Source organism: Coregonus lavaretus (assembly GCF_964263955.1).
Source record: "Coregonus lavaretus genome assembly, chromosome: 17".
Lineage (NCBI taxonomy): Eukaryota > Metazoa > Chordata > Actinopteri > Salmoniformes > Salmonidae > Coregonus > Coregonus lavaretus.
Window position 1 is genome coordinate 23,758,268 of NC_140004.1, and position 25,290 is coordinate 23,783,557.

Below are 25,290 nucleotides of genomic sequence, written 5' to 3' on the forward strand. Positions count from 1 at the left end.
ACCTTCTCACCAAGCTGCTTGGCGATGGTCTTGTAGCCCATTCCAGCCTTGTGTAGGTCTACAATCTTGTCCCTGACATCCTTGGAGAGCTCTTTGGTCTTGGCCATGGTGGAGAGTTTGGAATCTGATTGATTGATTGCTTCTGTGGACAGGTGTCTTTTATACAGGTAACAAACTGAGATTAGGAGCACTCCCTTTAAGAGTGTGCTCCTAATCTCAGCTCGTTACCTGAATAAAAAGACACCTGGGAGCCAGAAATCTTTCTGATTGAGAGGGGGTCAAATACTTATTTCCCTCATTAAAATGCAAATCAATTTATAACTTTTTTGACATGCGTTTCTCTGGATTTTTTTGTTGTTATTCTGTCGCTCACTGTTCAAATAAACCTACCATAAAAATTATAGACTGATCATTTCTTTGTCAGTGGGCAAACGTACAAAATCAGCAGGGGATCAAATACTTTTTTCCCCTCACTTGTATCTGGCTGTTTTCGCTGCATAACATGTAAAAGTGACTGCTAAATGTTAACTCCCATTCGTATAAGCTGGTAGCATAGCTAGCATACAGAAATTGGTGGCGGTGGTGAAAAGTAGTTTTAACTGTAATGCAGTTGATTGATGACATGAACATGTATTGGGGTTGACATCCATACAAGCATTTTATGTTTATAAAGATTTTTAAATTCTTTATTTATTTATTTTTACAGTTGAGTCATTTAGCAGACACTCTTATCCAGAGCGACTTACAGTAGTGAGTGCATACATTTTCATACTTTTTTCGTACTGGTCCACCGTGGGAATCAAACCCACAACCCTGGCGTTGCAAGTGCCATGCTCTACCAACTGAGCTACATGGGAATCAACCTCAACATAGTGTTACATTTGCATATAAACTACAGCCTAAATGGAGGCTAATTTTGATGGTGGGGGCAATGGGGAGTTTCAAGATGGAGATGCAGGTGGGAAAACGGTGCAGCGTTTTTACAAGCACCGGGAAACGGACTCCAACATCTCAGAAGAGGTAAGGTCTTTTCGGTTAGCCTGTAGCTTGTAATTAGCTGGATGGATATAGAGATTAGCCCTAAATCACTATGAGTGGTGTGGTGCAGATAGGCTGTGGCGGTCATGACATTTTATCAGACAGTTATTGTCATGCAAGAGACTGCTGGTCTTATGGTAATTGACCGTTAATTTAATTAATTTTAATTAATTTGCCCAAGTTTATCATAAGACATGAACAGAATGCATAAGTATCTTGTATTTCCTGCAACTTTCTGAAGGGGCAATGAGAATGCTCCTGTCTCTGTGTGTGTGTCATTTAAAACTGTAAAGTCATGTCTTTCTACACAATAACACAACACATTTTTCCAATCTGGGAGGTAAACTTGATAAAGTATTCAATAATTTCACTGTTTATTTCAGATGGAATCAGGCCATTAGTATGTACCAGAGGCCACCAAAATAGAGCTCCTTCAGCAAAATAAATTACAACCAGGGGGCAAACCTGGTATGATATAGCCTACAGTAGCCTATATGTGGTGTTCAATGCACATTTTTAAAAAAACAGGGCTCGACATTAATTCATGATTTTTTACTTGGTCTGTAACACCATGGGCCCCTCTGCCTATTGGCTTATTTGCATATTCAAGCCTGTCTTAAAATACAACACTGCCCCTTTAATTAACACATAAGCTTTTTACCTGACTGGCTTTTCAAAGACAATTTGAAATGTAGCCAACACATTTTGTGCTTTTGTAGGAAGCAGTAACTCCCCATTGCTGACCTATACTTATCTATAACTGGGCTAATAACTCGCTAACTAGCAAAGAATAGCAACAAATGTGCACACACGCGTTTTTCAGTGCAGAGCCGCATTCACTCGCGGATGATTGAAAGACCGCTTGTGGGCTACCTCCGCCAATATAATTATACTCCGTTGTGCTCTGGCTTTGCCTATAACAAAATCATAGACTCAATCTTGCAAAGTTTGGCTGATATCATGTTGATTCAATCACAGAAAACGTCGATCTATATAGTGCAAACTAATGGGGCGAACTCAGTGAAGTTATATCTCTTGCGTCTGCGGTGCACAACATTTCTTCTGTGTGGCAATCCTGGAGGAGGTGCGCAGCATGCACATCACTGACAATCTGAAATGGTCCCTTCATACAGACAGCGTGGTGAAGAAGGCGCAACAGCCACCCGAGCCACGGCCTGTCCACTCCACTACCATCTAAAAGGCGGTACAGGTGCATCAAAGCTGGGACTGAGAAACAGCTTCTATCTCCAGGCCATCAGACTGTTAAACAGTCACCACTACCCTTAGTCACTGTTCTAGTCGGCTCCCACCCGGTACTCTACCGTGCACCTTAGCGACTGATGCTCTATGTACATAGTCGTTGAATACAGGTCACTTGAATAATTTTTAGATACTGTTTTACATACTTTATACGTATATACTGTATTCTAGTCATGGCTCATCCTATATAGCCCAACTACTGCTATACACACCTGTCAATACTGACTTTACACACCATTAAAACAGTATGTAAACATATATACAGTGGGGAAAAAAAGTATTTAGTCAGCCACCAATAGTGCAAGTTCTCCCACTTAAAAAGATGAGAGAGGCCTGTAATTTTCATCATAGGTACACGTCAACTATGACAGACAAAATGAGAAAAAAAATCCAGAAAATCACATTGTGGGAAAATAAGTATTTGGTCAATAACAAAAGTTTCTCAATAATTTGTTATATACCCTTTGTTGGCAATGACACAGGTCAAACGTTTTCTGTAAGTCTTCACAAGGTTTTCACACACTGTTGCTGGTATTTTGGCCCATTCCTCCATGCAGATCTCCTCTAGAGCAATGATGTTTTGGGGCTGTCGCTGGGCAACACGGACTTTCAACTCCCTCCAAAGATTTTCTATGGGGTTGAGATCTGGAGACTGGCTAGGCCACTCCAGGACCTTGAAATGCTTCTTACGAAGCCACTCCTTCGTTGCCCGGGCGGTGTGTTTGGGATCATTGTCATGCTGAAAGACCCAGCCATGTTTCATCTTCAATGCCCTTGCTGATGGAAGGAGGTTTTCACTCAAAATCTCACGATACATGGCCCCATTCATTCTTTCCTTTAGACGGATCAGTCGTCCTGGTCCCTTTGCAGAAAAACAGCCCCAAAGCATGATGTTTCCACCCCCATGCTTCACAGTAGGTATGGTGTTCTTTGGATGCAACTCAGCATCCTTTGTCCTCCAAACACGACGAGTTGAGTTTTTACCAAAAAGTTCTATTTTGGTTTCATCTGACCATATGACATTCTCCCAATCCTCTTCTGGATCATCCAAATGCACTCTAGCAAACTTCAGATGGGCCTGGACATGTACTGGCTTAAGCAGGGGGACACGTCTGGCACTGCAGGATTTGAGTCCCTGGCGGCGTAGTGTGTTACTGATGGTAGGCTTTGTTACTTTGGTCCCAGCTCTCTGCAGGTCATTCACTAGGTCCCCCCGTGTGGTTCTGGGATTTTTGCTTACCGTTCTTGTGATCATTTTGACCCCACGGGGTGAGATCTTGCGTGGAGCCCCAGATCGAGGGAGATTATCAGTGGTCTTGTATGTCTTCCATTTCCTAATAATTGCTCCCACAGTTGATTTCTTCAAACCAAGCTGCTTACCTATTGCAGATTCAGTCTTCCCAGCCTGGTGCAGGTCTACAATTTTGTTTCTGGTGTCCTTTGACAGCTCTTTGGTCTTGGCCATAGCGGAGTTTGGAGTGTGACTGTTTGAGGTTGTGGACAGGTGTCTTTTATACTGATAACAAGTTCAAACAGGTGCCATTAATACAGGTAACGAGTGGAGGACAGAGGAGCCTCTTAAAGAAGAAGTTACAGGTCTGTGAGAGCCAGAAATCTTGCTTGTTTGTCGATGACCAAATACTTATTTTCCACCATAATTTGCAAATAAATTCATTAAAAATCCTACAATGTGATTTTCTGGAAAAAAAATTCTTACAGGCCTCTCTCATCTTTTTAAGTGGGAGAACTTGCACAATTGGTGGCTGACTAAATACTTTTTTCCCCCACTGTAGTTGAAGTCGGAAGTTTACATACACCTTAGCCAAATACATTTAAACTCAGTTTTTCACAATTCCTGACATTTAATCCTAGTAAATATTCCCTGTCTTAGGTCAGTTAGGATCACCACTTTATTTTAAGAATGTGAAATGTCAGAATAATAGTAGAGAGAATGATTTATTTAAGCTTTTATTTATTTAATCACATTCCCAGTGGGTCAGAAATTTACATACACTCAATTAGTATTTGCTAGCATTGCCTTTAAATTGTTTAACTTGGGTCAAACGTTATGGGTAGCTTTCCACAAGCTTCCCACAATAAGTTGGGTGAATTTTGGCCCATCCCTCCTGACAGAGCTGGTGTAACTGAGTCAGGTTTGTAGGCCTCCTTGCTCGCAGACGCTTTTTTAGTTCTGCCCACACATTTTCTATAGGATTGAGGTCAGGGCTTTGTGAAGGCCACTCCAATACCTTGTCTTTGTTCTTCAGCTTGCAAGCCACCCACCTTTTCCTCCAAACATAACGATGGTCATTATGGCCAAACAGTTCTATTTTTGTTTCATCAGACCAGAGGACATTTCTCCAAAAAGTACCATCTTTGTCCCCATGTCCAGTTGCAAACCGTAGTCTGGATTTTTTATGGCGGTTTTGGAGCAGAGGCTTCTTCCTTGCTGAGCGGCCTTTCAGTTTATGTCGATATAGGACTCGTTTTACTGTGGATATAGATACTTTTGTACCGGTTTCCTCTAGCATCTTCACAAGGTCCTTTGTTGTTGTTCTGGGATTGATTTGCACTTTTTGCACCAAAGTACGTTCATCTCTAGGAGACAGAACGCGTCTCCTTCCTGAGCGGTATGACGGCTGCGTGGTCCCATGGTGTTTATACTTGCGTACTATTGTTTGTACAGATGAACGTGGTACCTTTAGGCGTTTGAAAATTGCTCCCAAGGATGAACCAAACTTGTGGTCTACAATTTCTTTTCTGAGGTCTTGGCTGATTTCTTTTGATTTTCCCATGAAGTCAAGCAAAGAGGCACTGAGTTTGAAGGTAGGCCTTGAAATACATCCACAGGTACACCTCCAATTGACTCAAATGATGTCAATTAGCCTATCAGAAGCTTCTAAAGCCATGACATCATTTTTTGAAAATTTCCAAGCTGTTTAAAGGCACAGTCAACTTAGTGTATGTAAACTTCTGACCCACTAGAATTGTGATACAGTGAATTATAAGTGAAATAATCTGTCTGTAAACAACTGTTGGAAAAATTACTTGTGTCATGCACAAAGTAGATGTCCTAACCGACTTGCCAAAACTATAGTTTTTTTAACAAGAAATGTATGGCGTGGTTGAAAAACAAGTTTTAATGACTTCAACCTAAGTGTATGTAAACTTATGACTTCAACTGTATATATACACTACCGTTCAAAAGTTTGGGGTCACTTAGAAATGTCCTTGTTTTCCATGAAAACATACATGAAATGAGTTTGAATAGCAAATATAGCAAAAGGCATAGGAAATGTAGTCATTGCCAAGGTTAGACATTTTAGAAGGTTAGATTTTTAATAAAAATAATAATTGTGTCCTTCAAACTTGGCTTTCGTCAAAGAATGCTCCATTTGCAGCAATTACAGCCTTGCAGACCTTTGGCATTCTAGTTGTCAATTTGTTGAGGTAATCTGAAGAGATTTCATCCCATGCTTCCTGATGCACCTCCCACAAGTTGGATTGGCTTGATGGGCACTTCTTCATACGGTCAAGCTGCTCCCACAACAGCTCAATAGGGTTGAGATCCGGTGACTGTGCTGGCCACTCCATTATAGACAGAATACCAGCTGACTGCTTCTTCCCTAAATAGTTCTTGCATAGTTTGGAGCTGTGCTTTGGGTCATTGTCCTGTTTTAGGAGGAAATTGGCTTCAATCAAGCGCCGTCCACAGGGTATGGCATGGCGTTGCAAAATGGAGTGATAGCCTTCCTTCTTCAAGATCCCTTTTACCCTGTACAAATCTCCCACTTTACCACCACCAAAGCACCCCCAGACCATCACATTGCCTCCACCATGCTTGACAGATGGCATCAAGCAGTCCTCCAGCATCTTTTCATTTGGTCTGCATCTCACAAATGTTCTTCTTTGTGATCTGAACACCTCAAACTTCAATTTGTCTGTCCATAACACTTATTTCCAATCTTCCTCTGTCCAGTGTCTGTGTTTTTTTGCCCATCTTAATCTTTTATTTTTATTGGCTAGTCTGAGATATGGCTTTTTCTTTGCAACTCTGCCTAGAAGGTCAGTATCCTGGAGTCGCCTCTTCACTGTTGATGTTGAGACTGGTGTTTTGCGGGTACTATTTAATGAAGCTGCCAGTTGAGGACCTGTGAGGCATCTGTTTCTCAAACTACACACTAATATATTTGTTCTCTTGCTCAGTTGTACACCGGGGCCTCCCACTCCTCTTTCTATTCTGGTTAGAGCCAGTTTGCGCTGTTCTGTGAAGGGAGTAGTAACACAGCGTTCTACGAGATCTTCAGTTTCTTGGCAATTTCTTGCATGGAATAGCCTTCATTTCTCAGAACAAGAATAGACTGATGAGTTTCAGAAGAAAGTTATTTGTTTCTGGCCATTTTGAGCCTGTAATTGAACCCACAATTGCTGATGCTCCAGATACTCAACTAGTCTGAAGAAGGCCAGTTTTATTGCTTCTTTAATCAGCACAACAGTTTTCAGCTGTACTAATATAATTGCAAAAGGGTTTTCTAATGATCAATTAGCCTTTTAAGATGATAAACTTGGATTAGCAAACACAACGTGCCATTGGAACACAGGACTGATTGTTGCTGATAATGGGCCTCTGTACGTCTATGTAGATATTCCATAAAATAATCAGCCGTTTCCAGCTACAATAGCCATTTACAACATGAAGAATGTCTACACTGTATTTCTGATCAATTTAATGTAATTCTAATGGACAAAAAAAATAATTTTCTTTTGAAAACAAGTTATATTTCGGTCTCTGACATTGCTCGTTCTGATATTTTTTAATTTTTTCCCTGGATTATGTGTGTATTGTTTTTTAAAATGTTTTATTGCTAGGTATTACTGCAATGTTGGAGCTAGATACAACAAGCATTTTACTGCACCTGCAAATCTGTGTACGCGACCAGTAAACTTTGATTTGATGGTTGAGGAAAAGTACATGTGGACAGTTATTCTAACGTCTTCAATGTGCGCATCGGAATTCGGAAAGAAGGACGGATGTCGTTAAATCCTTGAGTTGCATGTTCTGTTAAGATGAATTACCCATAATCTAAATTGTGATTTCTGTCGTTATGAGCACCATGGGTGGAAGCCCTAATCAAGTTACGCACCCAACGCATATGGGTCCGGTAAATTTAAATGCTGCAGGTCAAACGTCCGGCACCACATTTTCCTAAGGGAAACCCTGGTGTGTGTTATGCCACCACTCATAAACAGATCAATCCACACAACTGTTACCAAACCAGATAAGGAAAGCCAAGACAGATCTGAACAGAAGGTTAATTCCATAGGATGCTTGACTGAATGCTGAATAGGCCTACTGAGAGTGAAACCATGGTGACGTACTCACCTCCTCCACAGTACAGGGTAACACCACACGGCTGAAAGAGAGTAGAGCAGAGAGCGAGATGAGACATGGTTCTGTGATGAACACTGACTGGCACTGGCCATCATAATCACATCTAGGCCTGAGTCAAAAAATAAGTGGGATAAATTTAGTTCCAACAGTCTTACAAGCCACGTGTTCTCTACTAGCCTCATAGAATTGGTTGCTGTTTTGATAAACAGATTTGACTACAGGCATCCTTTTTTTTTTTTTTTTCATCACAATTGAGACATGATACACTTGCTTTCTTTTTGGCCATAGCAGCTATAATCATTTTCTTTACGCAAGGCCATTGCCTCATGACTTTGTAACTGCAGTAGCCCCTGTCAGCCTGTTTGATGGTGGCAGCAGGAGGCTCAGCTTCCATGGGGCACATGAGAGGTTTCCTCAGTGTACAGGAACAGGAAATTAGTCCAGGTTACTCTTCCTGAGTCACATGACATGATGAAGGCAGCTCCAACTATAACCTACTGCCTGACAGTCAGGACACTGCCAAAATGTGAACCAGAGAGACTACCCAAAAGCTAGTCCAGCCACTGAGGGTGTGGTGTTCTGTGCCCACACAAACATGACATCATAGCAGCGTTTCCCCACCCAATGACCACTAAAACCAGAGCGGAATATCATAGAGAAAGGAATGCAGAAACAGTTATCCGTAAGAATATGGGACCCCCCCCCCCTCCATATACTCTCTCTCTCTTTCTCTCTAAGAGGGGAGGTAAGCCTATTCCATCCATATGTAGCTCTACTATCAGGAAGCACTTTGTTTTCTGTTGATCCATGGTTAATCTTTAACATAAACCCCCACTGAGTTACGATCATTTACCAAACAGGGCTGTGGTATAATGATACCATTGACCATAGCCTTGAAAGTAGTAACAATTCACAAATAGCATTACAACCAGTGACTGCCTTACAACAACAGACCGGTTACCCATAGACCCAGGCAATAAGGATGCTTTTCAGTTAGAAAGATGACTGCTGTAATGGTGTCACATCCTAAAACCTGTAAATCTGGCAGATCTTAGATGTTGTGTGTGAGATCTGAGCAACAGGCTAGCCTGAGACTTCACGCCCTGTGTTACACACTAAGCCATGTTGGGATTGGATGGAGAGGTAAAATGCATTTACTAGGGGTGTGCCGAGTACTCGAACTAAACGAGTATCTTAACTGATAGAGAATTTTCCGAATACGATTATGACAAGTATTTTTTGCAATTATCTCTGTATTTTTCAGCTGCCAGCACGCATCTCTTTCACTCAAACAGTGCGAAGCGCTGTGTGCTCTAAATAACTATTGGCTAGTTCTTCTGTCTGTAAAGAAACTGCCGGGGTATCCGCTGAGCCTGCTGCAATGATTGGATTAGAACAAGCCGCTCTCCCTCAGCTATCATTTCCCCAGACAGACTCACACAGTCACACATCTCAGGACACAAGTCTCCCCTTCTCCAAACATCGTGTATGAATCAGAATCCGTAGCTAGTCATTGTTGCTCAATCTAGTTATTTCCTGTAGACTTTGTGAGGCTATATGTTTTTTTTGTGTGTGTCTTCTTGGCATTGTTTACTAGGCCTACTTTATCTGTCCGTATAATTATTCCATTGCTGACGACATCTGTCATTATATCGTGATCCAAGCCCATGCTTGCTATTATCATTTATTCTCGCCCAGGCATGTTTCCCGAGCGACAGATCATTAGAAAATAAAAAGACAAATGTAGATAAAAAATTTGGATTGTACAAATGTTGTGGCATAAGTGTTGGGAGAGAAAAGTTTTGCTTCTCTCAAAAGTGAAACAATATATGGGACAAGCAAATTAGCCTACTTTCATCTAAATTAGCCTACCGTCATCTAAATTAGCCTACCGTCATCTAAATTAGCCTACCGTCATCTAAATTAGCCTACCTTCATCTAAATCTGTGTCTGGAAAAAATGCAGGCAGTGGTAGTCAGCCATGCATTAAGTTATTTATCAGCCTGTCGTTAATAATTAAATAGGCCTAAGCAAGTAAATCATGTGCATTTTCATCTGTCGGGTCGTTTAACAATGTGTGTGAATGAGTGAAGGAACATCAGATGTGCTCTGAGATGCACTCAGTAATGCGCACGTGAGGTATACGCTTTACCGGCATTTAAAGCGTACTTCCGTGTTTTCTGATCACGAGTAAATCCGATTACGTGATAAAACAGATACGATTACGAGTATGACGAGATCAGCACACCCCTAGCATTAACACAGACAGGCTTCAACAGAAGGCAACAAGGAGAGACCTTTCCTATCATCTGCAGTGACTGACAGACAGGGGCAGTGAAGGCCAAACCGATGTGCTGCAAGATTTCACTGATTGACTTGTGGCATGTAAAAAGGTCATACAAACCACACCACTTATTGAAAGATGCTAGATTAGGCTATTTATTTAAAATAAAACAGGGATGAAACTACCTACTTCATAACAAAAATGTGGCTATCTATTCTCAGCTGTGTGAGCCAACACTGAGTGACATCAGCCTAAATCTGAGTGGCATGTGCATGAGAGCAGCCACGAGAGCTGCAGTAGGCTACACACTTCCTCCAGCCACCTGTAATCTGTTTGTTGACCAAGTTCAGAACATGCCTCAGGGTTTGTTTCTCAAAGGCTGCGTTTCAAAACTCTGCGATAGATTAGCTTAACAAAGATTAGAAAATAATCTCTCTACTGTAGTTGTTTGTATTCTGAATGTGGTGAGGTTACTCCACACACATGAGATGACTGTAACCACTGATTACTAAAAGTCTAGCCATAAACCTAGTTTAGTAGGCTTTTATACGAGGCAGGGCATAGGAATCAATGGATATGGATCACATCAAGTTGAATAAAAATGCATGCGCCTACTGACAATCAACACAAATTGGGTTACATTCTACCTCTTCAGACATTCAAACGTCTTCCTGAATCAGACTGGATTAGGCATACTGATTGTTTGAACTGGGAACCATTAGCACACCACGTGACAGTGCAGAATGCATCACCCTAGTTATTTCTCTCACAAGCAGATGTTTCCTTGGTCAGCAGTTTGGTCAAAGTTCATGAATCACCAGCCTGCCATGAAGACTTGAACACCGTCAGCAAGACATTGCAAAGTTGACAACCCTGTTCAACACACCAGTGTCCTTTTCCACTAACGCTTCTTAAGGCTACGTTCATATTTAGAACCGGTTCTAACGATGAACTTAGCCTTAAAATACTTTTGGGAAACCGGGTTTTACAGGCAGTGGATTGAACGTATGTGGTACGCGTGCAATTTCTCTAGGGTAGGCAGTCTCCCTTCCGCTAGGTAAATTAGCTAGTTAGCTAGCTAGAAAGTTACCATTATCGACAAAGTTACAAACCGCAAAACGTTCAAACTACCTACACCAAACAATATACCGTACATTGTTAGCTTGCTAAAAACTGTATCCTGTCGATACTAGATAATCGACAAATGTTCCATATTGTTGTACTTCGCTATCCAGTTGGCTAGCACAATAGCAGTGAAAAGCCGAAAGGAAGTTGAGTCGGCTAACATTAGTAGCCTATATGCTGACTCGCTGTCATCGGGTAGGCCAGACCTGAACAATCCCACTCTACCAAACACATGCGTTCCCAAACATATCTGCAAAGTTATAATTTGAGTAAAAACATCTAAGCAAGCATCTCAGTATTCGAAAATAGTATATTATTATCACACACATTACAGTAAAATCAAGAAAAGTTTGGACTTACTATTCCTTGATCAGGACCATCGTCACTTTTTCGGCTGCGGCTGCGTACTACCACTGACGTCATGTGCTATTTCAACAACTCCCATATTCTGCCTCTTACCGTCTGTGATTGGTGAGAGTGGAGACACTTTGAGTGACCTCACAGGAGGAGATCGATAGTGAACTACTGTCATTCTGAAAATGTTGGTCAATATTTCCTACTGAAAAGTATAATTCATATGTGCAGGATTTTGCAAGATTCCCCTTGTCTGTTTCTCATTGATAACACTAAAACTATTCAACCACACCCTAAATCACCCAAGTTTTATTGAACCAATAAATCAATACAAAATATCTTCTTCTTCTTCTTCTTCTTCTTCTTCTTCTTCTTCTTCTTCTCCTTCTTCTTCTTCTTCTTCTTCTTCTTCTTCTTCTTCTTCTTCTTCTTCTTCTTCTTCTTCTTCTTCTTCTTCCTCATCTTCTTCTATTCAGAGAGCAGTACAAGTATTTTAGATTAAAAGAGTTTGACTACTCAACAACTCAAATAAAAATCAAGTTATTTGTCATATGTTTAATTAAACAACAGGTGTAGACAAACAGTGAAATGCTTATTTACGGGACGCCCTTCTCAACAATTCAGAGAGAAAAATAAAAATAATAACATGAGGAATAAATATACAATGAGTAACGATGACTTGGCTATATACACGGGGTACCAGTACCAAGTCGATGTGCGGGGGTAGAAGGTAATTGAGGTAGATATGTACATATAGGTAGGGATAAAGTGACTAGGCAACAGGATAGATAATAAACAGTAGCAGCATAGTATGTGATGAGTCAAAAGAGTGCAAAAAGGGTCAATGCAGATAGTTAAATAGTTAACCAATAGTTGCCTGGACAAACTATTTAGCTTGGGGGTAGAAGCTGTTCAGGGTAGAAGCTGTTCAGGGTCCTGTTGATTCCAGACTTGGTGCATCGGTATCGCTTGCCGTGCAGTAGCAGAGAAAGCAGTCTATGACTTGGGTGGCTGGAGTCCTTGACAATTTTTAGGGTCTTCCTCTGACACTGCCTGGTATAGAGGTCCTGGATGGCAAAGAGCTCAGACCCATTGATGTACTGGGCCATACACACTACCCTCTGTAGCGCCTTGCGGTTGGATGCCAAGCAGTTGCCATACCAAGCGGTGATGCAGCAAGTCAAGATGCTCTCAACGGTGCAGCTGTAGAACTTCTTGAGGATCTAAGGGCCCATGCCAAATCTTTTCAGCCTGCTGAGGGGGAAGAGGCATTGTCGTGCCTTCTTCAAGACTGTGTTGGTTTGTGTGGACCACGATAATTCCTTAGTGATGTGGACACCAAGAAACTTGAAGCTCTCGACCCGCTCCACAACAGCCCTGTCAATGTGGATGGGGGCGAGCTCAACCCTCCATTTTCTGTAGTCTACGATCAACTCCTTTGTCTTGTTGACGTTGAGGGATAGGTTGTTGTCCTGGCACCACACTGCCAGGTCACTGACCTCCTCCCTATAGGCTGTCTCATCGTCGTCGGTGATCAGGCCAACCATCGTTGTGTCGTCAGCAAACTTAATGATGGTGTTGGAGTCGTGTGCGGCCACGCAGTCATGGGTGAACAGGGAGTACTGGAGGGGACTAATCACGCACCTGTGATGGGCCCCCGTGTTGAGGGTCAACGTGGTAGATGTGCTGTTGCCTACCCTCACCACCTGGGATCCAGGATCTAGTTGCAGAGGGAGGTGTTCAGTCCCAGGGTCTTGAGCTTAGTGATGAGTTTGGAGGGCACTATGGCGTTGAACGCTGAGCTATAGTCAATTAACAGCATTCTCACGTAGGTGTTCCTCTTGTCCAGGGGGGAGAGGGCAGTGTGGAGTGCAATAGAGATTGCATCATCTGTGGAGAAAAAAAGCAGACATTGAATATCCCTTTGAGCATGGTGTTATTAATTACACTTTGGATGTTGTATCAATACACCCAGTCACTACAAAGATACAGGCGTCCTTCCTAACGCAGTTGCCGGAGAGGAAAGAAACCGCTCAGGGATTTCACCATGAGGACAATGGTGACTTTAAAACAGTTACAGAGTTTAATGGCTGTGATAGGAGAAAACTGAGGATGGATCAACAACATTGTAGTTACTCCACAATACTAACCTAATTGATAGAGTGAATACAAGGAAGCCTGTACAGAATAAAAATATTCCAAAACATCCATCCTGTTTGCAACAAGGCACTAAAGTAATACTACAAAAAATATGGCAAAGCAATACATTTTTTTTTGTGAATACAAAGTGTTATGTTTGGGGCAAATCAAATACAACACATTACTGAGTACCACTCTCCATATTGCTTTCCAACAGACACTGGGAGATGAATTCACCTTTCAGCAGGACAATAACCTAAAACACAAGGCCAAATCTACACTGGAGTTGCTTACCAAGAAGAGAGAATGTTCCTGAATGGCCGAGTTACAGGTTTAACTTAAATCTACTTGAAAATCTATGGCAAGACCTGAAAATGGTTGTCTAGCAATGACCAATTTGACAGAGCTTGAAGAATTTTGAAAAGAATAATGGGAAAAATGTTGCCCAGAAATACTCACAGCTGTAATTGCTGCAAAAGGTGCTTCTACAAAGTATTGACTCAAGGGTGTGAATACTTATGTAAATTAGATATTCTTGTAATTCATTTTCAACAAATGTGCAGAAATTTCTAAAAATATGTTTTCATTTTGTTATTATGGTGTATTGTGTGTAGATGGGTGAGGAAAATATTATATTTAATCCAATTTGAATTCAGGCTGTAACACAAGAAATGTGGAATAAGTCAAGGGATATTAATACTTTCTGAAGGCACTATATATATGTGTATATATATATATATAAATATAGTTTTTTTTGGTTAAGCAACCTCATATGTCACTTATGCCTAGAGCCGGTGTCACGTTCGTTGAAGGACGGGTCAGACCAAGGCGCAGCGTGATAAGCATACAGTGGGGAAAAAAAGTATTTAGTCAGCCACCAATTGTGCAAGTTCTCCCACTTAAAAATATGAGAGAGGCCTGTAATTTTCATCATAGGTACACGTCAACTATGACAGACAAAATGAGAAAAAAAAATCCAGAAAATCACATTGTAGGATTTTTAATAGAAAATAAGTATTTGGTCAATAACAAAAGTTTCTCAATACCTTGTTATATACCCTTTGTTGGCAATGACACAGGTCAAACGTTTTCTGTAAGTCTTCACAAGGTTTTCACACACTGTTGCTGGTATTTTGGCCCATTCCTCCATGCAGATCTCCTCTAGAGCAGTGATGTTTTGGGGCTGTCGCTGGGCAACACTGACTTTCAACTCCCTCCAAAGATTTTCTATGGGGTTGAGATCTGGAGACTGGCTAGGCCACTCCAGGACCTTGAAATGCTTCTTACGAAGCCACTCCTTCGTTGCCCGGGCGGTGTGTTTGGGATCACTGTCATGCTGAAAGACCCAGCCACGTTTCATCTTCAATGCCCTTGCTGATGGAAGGAGGTTTTCACTCAAAATCTCACGATACATGGCCCCATTCATTCTTTCCTTTACACGGATCAGTCGTCCTGGTCCCTTTGCAGAAAAACAGCCCCAAAGCATGATGTTTCCACCCCCATGCTTCACAGTAGGTATGGTGTTCTTTGGATGCAACTCAGCATTCTTTGTCCTCCAAACACGACGAGTTGAGTTTTTACCAAAAAGTTCTATTTTGGTTTCATCTGACCATATGACATTCTCCCAATCCTCTTCTGGATCATCCAAATGCACTCTAGCAAACTTCAGACGGGCCTGGACATGTACTGGCTTAAGCAGGGGGACACGTCTGGCACTGCAGGATTTGAGTCCCTGGCGGCGTAGTGTGTTACTGATGGTAGGCTTTGTTACTTTGGTCCCAGCTCTCTGCAGGTCATTCACTAGGTCCCCCCGTGTGGTTCTGGGATTTTTGCTCACTGTTCTTGTGATCATTTTGTCCCCACGGGGTGAGATCTTGCGTGGAGCCCCAGATCGAGGAAGATTATCAGTGGTCTTGTATGTCTTCCATTTCCTAATAATTGCTCCCACAGTTGATTTCTTCAAACCAAGCTGCTTACCTATTGCAGATTCAGTCTTCCCAGCCTGGTGCAGGTCTACAATTTTGTTTCTGGTGTCCTTTGACAGCTCTTTGGTCTTGGCCATAGTGGAGTTTGGAGTGTGACAGGTTGTGGACAGGTGTCTTTTATACTGATAACAAGTTCAAACAGGTTCCATTAATACAGTTAAAGAAGAAGTTACAGGTCTGTGAGAGCCAGAAATCTTGCTTGTTTGTAGGTGACCAAATACTTATTTTCCACCATAATTTGCAAATAAATTCATTAAAAATCCTACAATGTGATTTTCTGGATTCTTTTTCCTCAATTTGTCTGTCATAGTTGACGTGTACCTATGATGAAAATTACAGGGTTCTCTCATCTTTTTAAGTGGGAGAACTTGCACAATTGGTGGCTGACTAAATACTTTTTTCCCCCCACTGTACATGTTTATTTTAACTATTAAACACCACGACAAAACAATAAATGGTGGAGCGGACTGCTCTGGCTCCGGAGTGGAGCCGCTGACCGGAGCTGGATCAGGCACCGGTGGAGCGGACTGCTCTGGCTCCGGAGTGGAGCCGCTGACCGGAGCTGGACTGTACCCCGGTGGAGCGGACTGCTCTGGCTCCGGAGTGGCGCAGCTGACCGGAGCTGGATCAGGCACCGGTGGAGCGGACTGCTCTGGTTCCGGAGTGGAGCAGCTGACCGGTGCCGGACTGGACAAATGCACCACTGGTCTGGTGCGAGGAGCAGGCACGGGCCGGACCTGACTAGGAACACGCACCACTGGTTTGGTGCGAGGGGCAGGAACGGGCCGGGCTGGGCTGGTGACGCGCACCACTGGCTTGGTGCGAGGAGCAGGAACAGGCCGGGCCGGACTGGCGACGCGCACCACTGGCTTGGTGCAAGGAGCAGGAACAGGCCGGGCCGGACTGGCGACGCGCACCACTGGCTTGGTGCGAGGAGCAGAAACAGGCCGGGCCGGACTGGCGACGCGCACCACTGGCTTGGTGCGAGGAGCAGGAACAGGCCGGACTGGCGACGCGCACCACTGTCTTGGTGCGAGGAGCAGGAACAGGCCGGGCCGGACTGGCGACGCGCACCACTGGCTTGGTGCGAGGAGCAGGAACAGGCCGGGCCGGACTGGCGACGCGCACCACTGGCTTGGTGCGAGGAGCAGGAACAGGCCGGGCCGGACTGGCGACGCGCACCACCCCGTGTGCCCTCCCCCCAACATTTTCTTGGGGCTGCTTCTCGGGCTTCCTCCTCGACCGGCCTCCTCCTGTTAGGCCTACTGCTGCTAGGTAGCTCTCTCTCTGCTCTCCCCCTCCCCTCTGTCTGTCCTTGATTGCAGGAGTGAAGTCTGGTGTGCGGGAGTCAGGGTTCCAGCTGCAGCTCATTCACCATAATCACCTCAGCCTTTAAGACCCGGTCAAACTTGCCACTCATCGTCAGATCATAGTCAAGACGACCATATTATTGGAACCTGACTCCTGCCTCCGCTTCACTCCTGCCACCACCATCCTGCTTTCCACTACCGGACCTCCCTTTTGGACTCACCACGGACACTAGGACATTACGGTACCACACCTGCTCTGAACCTGGATCTGTTACCCTCCCTGTAAACCTGGACTTGCTCTTCCCCTATTATTGGAAACCTGGACAAATTGAACTTTGTAAATAAACCTGTTAAACCTTCTCTGGCTCGGTGTAGTTGTCTGCATTTGGGTTCAAATCCAGTTAAATCATGACACCTCCGTGTTGCCATTGCTCCTCTCCTGCCTGGGCATCTACCTTAGCCCATGGTCCTTTCCCCGCGAATATCTTCTCCCATGACCACAAATTGGCCACCTGTGCCATGGCCATCTGCTCCGCCTGGACACGCTGCTTGGTCCTCGTTTGGTGGGATCTTCTGTCAGGTTCGTTGAAGGACGGGTCAGACCAAGGCGCAGCGTGATAAGCATACATGTTTATTTTAACTATTAAACACCACAACAAAACAATAAACGAAACGTGAAGTCCAAGGTAGCACACACAACATACCTTACAAGGAACAAGATCCCACAACCCACTAGTGCCAATAGGCTGCCTAAGTATGATCCCCAATCAGAGACAACGAGCTACAGCTGCCTCTGATTGGGAACCACACCGGCCAACATAGATCTACACATAATAGATCGAAACATAGAAAACACCACAAAGAATATACACACCCTGACTCAACATATAAGAGTCCCTTGAGTCAGGGCGTGACAGCCGGCCCTGCGTACATACTTTGTTGCTTGCATCCCTTGAACTGAACAAAGCTAGCTTGTTAGAAAAAACAACCTGACAAAGTTGGAATAATGTAACACGCCGTTTGGAGGGTTTGAATAGTGGAACGTCAACTATAATGAAAGTTAAGATCAGATAGAGGCAGCATACAGGAGATCTACAAGATGTGACTTTATTCATGACAGGCAAGGCAACCACCATCACCCTCACTGCTAGCTGTAGGGCAGGCGAACAGTGAGTACTGGACTGTCCACTTGTCTGAAACGTCATAACCAATTAATACTTTTTAGCCTGACCTTTACACATCTTGGACATTTACTTTAGCTTTGTGGACGTAGAGGGAATGGGGCTTCTCATGCCACTCAATGAGGATCGAGCTTTGGCTTCTACAAGATGGATGCGACTAACTACCCTACAACCATTCTACATACGTGGCTGCATGGGGGCGCACTCGCGCAAGAGGACTCTGCTCTCTGACCGGCTGGATGCCCTAATGGATGGAGCTGCCTACCTGTGTGCTGCATAGGAGAATTGTACTACCAGCTACTTTTTGTGTCAGTGTGAAAATTAACCTTATTTATTATACACTGAGTGTACAACACATTAAGAACACTTTCCTAATAAAAAAAAAATCATTCTTTAACCTGTCTCTTCCCCTTCATCTACACTGATTGAAGTGGATTTAACAAGTGACATCAATAAGGGATCATAGCTTTCACCTGGATTCACCTGGTCAGTCTGTCATGGAAAGAGCAGGTGTTCATAATGTTTTGTACAGTCAGTGTATATGTGTGTGTAATAATATTTCATATAATAATATTATTATGTGTGTGTGTTTGCGCACTCCGTGCTCGGCGCATTGGAAGAGTTGTACATCCATTGTGAAAGGCTATGGAGTTTGTGTCACACCCTGATCTGTTTCACCTGTCTTGTGCTTGTCTCCACCCCGCACAAGGTGTCTCCCATTTTCCCCATTATCCCCTGTATATATATACCTGCGTTTTCTGTTTGTCTGTTGCCAGTTCGTCTTGTCTTGTCAAGTCTTACCAGCGTGTTTTTCCCGTTTTCCAGCATCTCTAGTTTCTGTTTTCTAGCCCTCCAGGTTCTGACCATTCTGCCTGCCCTGACCCTGAGCCTGCCTGCCGTTCTGTTCCTGATTGACGCTGCCTTGGATTACTGACCTCTGCCTGCCCTTGACATGCCGTTTGCCTGCCCCCTGTTTTGTAATAAACATCTGAGATTCATACTGCCTGCCTCCTGTGTTTGCATCTGGGTCTTCTCCTGAGTCGTGTTAGTACGAACTGGCCATGACTGACCCAGCAGACTCGGACCAGCTCCGCAACGCCGTCTCCTCCCAAGGAGCCACCATTGGAAGACACAAGGAGTTACTTCAGAATCTTATGGAAGAATTCCAGACCTTGGCGGAACGGCACGACCACACTTTCAATACATTGCTGGAGCAATTCTACGGATTGTCTATTAGGCAGCCAGCCACTACAGTAACCTCCCAGCCTCTCAGTAACCCCGATGTCAGCAGCGCCTCTCCCCAGCCCACTCCAGCTTCCCGAAAACCCTGCTTACCTCCTCCGGAACGCTACGCTGGAGATTCATGAACCTGTCGGGTGTTTCTCTCCCAGTACTCCCTCATCTTCGAGCTGCAGCCCTCTTCTTTTCCCTCGGACTGCTCAAAGATAGCATACCTTATAACGCTGATGTCCGGGAGGGCTCTCGCCTGGGCTACGGCGATGTGGAAGCAACAGTCCACCGTGTGCTTCAGTCTGGAGGAGTTCATGGCGGAGGTGAAAAAGGTGTTCGATTTTCAGTTGTCCGGGAGAGAAGCTGCTCGGAAGCTACTTCTACTACGTCAAGACTCCTGTAGTTTGGCAGACTATGCGGTCGATTTCCACACGTTGGCCGCCGTGAGTGCCTGGAACCCGGAATCCCTGTTCGACGCGTTCCTTTACGGATTATTGGAGGAGGTTAAAGACGAGCTCGCAGCCCGGGAGCTGCCCATGGATCTCGACTCTCTCATCGCCTTGACCATACGGATCGATGGGCGACTACGGGAACGTAGGAGGGAGAGGAGGTCTGTTCCCAGTCACACTCGCTCGTCCAAGGATCCCGGAAGTCCCCGGCGTCTACATTACTGAGAGAATCCGAGGTTAACTGAGTTCCCCCGGGAATCACGAGGTCTGCCGACTCGCCTCCTCCGGAGCCTTTGCAATTTGGCAGAGCTAGATTGTTTCCTGCCTAACGTTTACGGAGACTAAACACCAAGAGCTGTCTGTATTGTGGGACTACAGGTCATTACATTTCACCTGTCCATTAAAAGACCTGGCCCATCAGTAGTTGTGAGTACGCTGGTGGGCCAAGCAGAGAATTTCCAATCTTCCATTACTCGTACCCCTCTCCATGCCATCCTGCTGTGGGGTGACAGATCTAAATCTCTCCGGGTACTCATTGACTCTGGGCCGACGAGAGTTTTATGGACACTACCCTGGTGTCAGAGCTGGGAATCCCCACTCAATCCCTCTCCATTCCCATGGACGTCAGAGTGCTGGATGGGCGCACTATTGGCAGAGTCACCCCCAATACGGTTCCTATCAACCTGCGAGTGTCAGGTAACCACAGTGAGTCTATGCAATTTCTGCTCATCGAATCTCCTCAGGTACCCGTGGTGTTGGGGTTTTCATGGCTCCAGAGGCACAATCCCCTTATCGACTGGACTGTTTGTTCTATTGGAGCCCGTTCTGCCACGCTCATTGCCTGAAGTCGGTGCAGCCTGCCCCGGTACGTCTTCCTGCGGGCTTGGAAAAAGCCTCGAACCTCTCCAACGTTCGTGCTGAGTTTTCAACAAGGCCCGTGCCACATCACTTCCTCCGCATCGGCCCTACGACGGTGTCATCATCCTTCTCCCGGGCACTACACCACCTCGGGGGCGGCTTTATTCCCTATCAGGTCCGGAGACCAAATTGAGGACTCCCTGGCTGCAGGGTGTATCCGTCCTTCTGCCTCCCCCGCCGGCGCAGAGTTCTTCTTTGTGGAGAAGAAGGACAAAACCCTGCGCCCGTGTATCGACTACCGGGGCCTTAATGACATCATGGCTAAAAACCGTTACCCGCTACCACTCATCGCCTCGACTTTCGAGCCTCTCCAGAGGGCTACGATCTTCTCGAAGTTGGACCTTTGGAACGCGTACCATCTGGTACGGATACGGGAAGGAGACGAGTGGAAGACAGCCTTTAACATGGCTGGCGGGCACTACGAATACCTGGTGATGCTATTCGGACTGACCAACACTCCTGCAGTGTTCCAGGCCCTGGTTAACGATGTTCTCCATGACATGTTGAACCGGTTCGTGTTTGTCAACCTCGATGACATCCTTGTTTTTTCCCGCTCAGCTCAAGAACATGTCCTCCTCGTCCGACAAGTCCTCTAGCATCTCCTGGAGAACCAGCTTTTTGTTAAAGCTGAGAAATGTGAATTCCATTGCTCCACCATCTCCTTCCTAGGATACATCATCGCTGAAGGTAATATGCAGATGGATCCTGGCAAGGTGAGAGCGGTGGTGGATTGGCCTCAACCCACATCCAGAGTGCAGCTGCAACGCTTCCTGGGGTTTGCTCATTTCTACCACCGTTTCATCCAGGGTTACAGCACCCTGGCTTCCCCCCTTTCAGCACTCACCTCTCCCAAGGTCCCGTTCACGTGGTCTCCAGCTGCTGACCGGGCGTTCTCGGACCTCAAGCATCGTTTCACTACAGCTCCCAACTTAATCCATCCGGATCCGTCCCGTCAGTTCGTGGTGGTCCTGTCCCAGCGTTCTGCCCAGGACCAAAAGCTGCATCCCTGCGCTTTCCTTTCCCATCATCTTAACACCACTGAGAGGAATTATGACGTGGGAAATCGAGAACTACTCACGGTGAAGATAGCGTTGGAGGAGTGGAGGCACTGGTTAGAGGGGGCTGAACATCCATTCATTGTGTGGACTAATCACAAGAACCTGGAATATCTCCGCACCGCCAAGCGCCTCAACTCTAGGCAAGCTCGATGGGCCCTGCTATTCACTCAGTCTTCTGTTGCCCTGCACCCACCGTATACATCCCACTTTTCACGTGTCTAGGATTAAACCTGTCTCACAGCCCTTTGTCTCCTGTGTCTGCATCTGGGTCTTATCTGGAGTCGTGTTAGTTTGCGTTGTGAATTATTCAGATGAAATGTGTCCATATAGTTAAATTTTTTATTTCGGTTAATAGTCTATGTCTTTCTGGTTGTTGGAGCTATCCGTTGTATGGTGAACTTGGGCTTCATTAAGGTTTATTTGTGAGTAAATCTGGCTTTGATAATAGCCCATGCCTACCCAGCCACCTACCTCACCACACATCACAGAAGCACAGGGCCTGTATTCATAAAACATCTCAGAGTATGAGTGCCGATCTAGGATCAGTTTTGCTTTTAGATCTTAATTATTAAGATTACATGGAGAGGGAGGACCTGATGCTAGATCAGCACTCATTTTACATTTTAGACATTTAGCAGACGCTCTTATCCAGAGCGACTTACAATTAGTGCGTTCATCTTAAAATAGCTGGGTGAGCACTCCTACTCTGAGACACTTTGTGAGACACTGTGAATATGGGCACAGGTGTAATTGCACTGCCCACAGTAAACTCTGTATTGTGGTCACAAGATTTTTCCAAAGTCATTAATGCATTGATACAGCATTTCCATCAGCATGCTAAATCTTCAACGCAATAAAATAAGGCAAAAAATACAAGAAAGCAAACATGATTTTTATTGAAACAGGTTTACTGATAAATGACAGAGATGGTTGTCATGACACTTCCATGTTTAATTTCCAAAATCATGGACTAAAAAGTCATACATGGTACTTAACATTGAATAGCAAGAGAATCCATGCTGTGGAGCAGACAATCAATTCACAAAGAAATCAGGCAAAATGCCAGTTTCGATTTCAATAAAAAATATTTAATATTTTTTATTTTTTTTATTGGTACAATTTTGTTCACTTTTTTTTTATAATATAAAAACGCTTAATACTGATTGTGAAACACTGGATTTAATTTACAAAACAATAATAATAATAATAATAATAATAATATTAATAATAATAACAATAACAAACAATAATAATAACAATAATCATTCAATTGAAACAAAAATAGAATGGAGGAGACCAGTTGGAGCGGTTTCATCTTGGCCCACACAAATAGCACATTTTTTGGAGGAAATACCGATTGGCATTGAAGTCTACCTGACACACGCATACACACAAACACAGTATCAGGTCTTTGAGTCTTTCTCATTGCCATTTACAGTGTTATGGGCACAATGACAAGACACTTTCTAAGCATTCATGAGCCTCTGAGGGATCACACTCATTGGCTGATTAAATACTTTCATTGTCAATCAAGTTCGGTGGGCCAATAGTGACCCTCCAGAAAGTGCCCAACTCCCCCAGTACAAAGGATAACAAGTGGTAGGCAAAATACAGGAAAGAGGACCATTTAAAGTGTCTCAGCATTTGGAGGATGGGAAAAACCTGCCAGAGGAGAGGAACTTGTATCCATTGCCGGCAGGTAGTCTGATAGAGCGAGCACCAGGGCTGCTGCTAGTGGAAATAGTGGGAGAGGGGGCCACCTTTCTAGGATTGTGACCGTTGGAAGGGTTCTTGTTGCCCCTGTCCAGCGACTGCAGCCCAAGCTCCCGCAGCTCCAGGCTGTCTTGGGCGTTGCTGGGGGAGCAGTGTCGTGGGGAGAGGTTCAGAAGGCTCAGCACATCTCTCTTGGCAGAGACCAGGGGTCCTGGGGCGCCACGGAGAGCCCGGACTGGACCCAGATGCTGCTGCTGTTGCTGGGACGCTGTGTTGGCCCAGAATGTCTTCAGGTTGTGGATGGCCACAACCTTCTCATCGATGACGCCCCTCCTGAGGCGGTCCAGGTCTGGGGCATCGGCAGGGCTGGAGCAGGCAGAGCCCGTGGAGGAGTAGGAGAGAGCTGGGGATGGGGCACTGCCAGCCGGGGACTGGTGGCCAGAGCTGGGCGACACGTTACTGGGAGAGCGGGAGATGTGACCACTATAGGGGGAGCTGGGGTATTTGAGCTTGAACTGGGCGTGGCTGTCCAGGGTAGGGGAGGGGTGACTGCCATCCTTTAGGGAGGTCTCCGAGGCTGCAGGGCTGTTGTAACCAGAGCTGATCTTCTGCAGGGAGGAAGAGCGGGAGGGAGGTTTTGGTCGTGGGGAGGACTGGGTGCGGACACTGGCGCTGCTGCTGGGACGGCTGAAGGCGCTGGTCTCTGAGGAGCGGAAGGCAGAGCTCCTGGCTGAGGTGGCTCCAGCTGCAGACCCCTCAGCCCCAGCCCGTTGTAAACTCCCCACCGCCCGCAGGTGGCTCTGGGTCTCCTCCAGGATCTTCTGGGCCAGCTCCTGGGGGTCCAGAGGGACAGTCTTCTCCTCCTGGGACTTGACGGTGCTGTCTGTCTCAGTGCTGGACTGGTCCGACTCACCTGTGTCTGAGCTGCTCACCTTGCCTGGCACCTTCTGGAGAGGAGTGTTGGTGATGGGAACCAGGCTGGTCTTGACAGGGGAGGTAGGGGTGCTGACACTGCCTCGTGACGACACAGACACCTGGTAACCCCGCCCAGCGCCCGAGCTGGAACTACCGACAACACCCCTGCCCCCGCGGTGGAGGTGGCGCTGGCCGTGACCCGGAGGTAGAGGCAGGGAGTCACAGTGGCTTCCCAGAGGCTCACTGCTGATGATGGAGAAGCCTTCATACTCCTCGTCATCTCCCCGTCCCCCTCCTGCTGCTGTAGCCGCCCCGTGAGGAGAGGAGCGACTGCGGGGAACGTGCGGGTGCTTGTGGGCAGAGAAGTGTGCTGTGGCCCCACCACGCTGTCGATGGCCCAGGAAGTCACACTCTGACTTGGAGGCAAAGCTCATGGTGGAGGCCACGGAGCTCAGGCTGTAGACGGAGATGGCGTCTGAGGCCAGATTGTCCAGGCAGGGTGGGGAGAAGGGCAGGTTGGGGTAGCCCAGTGGTAGGGGGTTGGAGACAAACTGGGCAGAGGCCAGAGACTCCAGGGAGGACGAGCTGTCCAGGCTGAGACGCTTTGGCAGCTCTGTAGAGTCTGGGAGAGAGGGGGAGAGAGAGGTGGAAGAGTGGGACATAATTGTAAGGGTAAACATGTTAAGGTATACATTAATGTATCATGTATCCATTAACTATAATCATTAATCACTGTGTATCTACAAATACGATACTTACCAAACAGTGCCAGCAGGGACTGGAGGGCAAAGTGCATGGTGCGGCGGTTGGCTTGCTTGCCCGTCTTCAGTACCACCTCCTCCTGCCCCACCTCACACAGGTCGAATCCTGCACACACACAGGACAGTTACTCTATCGGCCTAGCACACATACAGCTGAAATGTTGTGTGTCACTCTACT

At 45.4% G+C, this 25,290-nt stretch overlaps 2 protein-coding genes across 3 annotated transcripts in view; both read right to left on the reverse strand.

Moving 5' to 3' along the window:
* Window positions 1-11,514, reverse strand: part of LOC311144887 (phosphatidylinositol transfer protein beta isoform-like) — a 44,674-nt gene extending 33,160 nt beyond the window's left edge. For both annotated transcript variants that reach the window (XM_084181056.1, XM_084181055.1), the window contains exons 1-2: window positions 11,460-11,514; window positions 7,682-7,712 (exon numbers count right to left, since the gene is read on the reverse strand). In XM_084181056.1, coding sequence (XP_084037182.1) covers window positions 7,682-7,712; window positions 11,460-11,479 — 51 coding nt within the window. In that variant the 5' untranslated portion in view covers window positions 11,480-11,514. The remainder of the gene's footprint in view (window positions 1-7,681; window positions 7,713-11,459) is intronic.
* An 11,519-nt stretch (window positions 11,515-23,033) lies between these two features.
* LOC311144604 (tetratricopeptide repeat protein 28-like) overlaps window positions 23,034-25,290 on the reverse strand; it is a gene marked incomplete at its 5' end in the record, with an annotated part of 335,073 nt that continues 332,816 nt past the window's right edge. Inside the window, 2 exon segments of the mRNA XM_084180641.1 lie at window positions 23,034-24,973; window positions 25,111-25,218. Coding sequence (XP_084036767.1) covers window positions 23,361-24,973; window positions 25,111-25,218 — 1,721 coding nt within the window. The 3' untranslated portion in view covers window positions 23,034-23,360.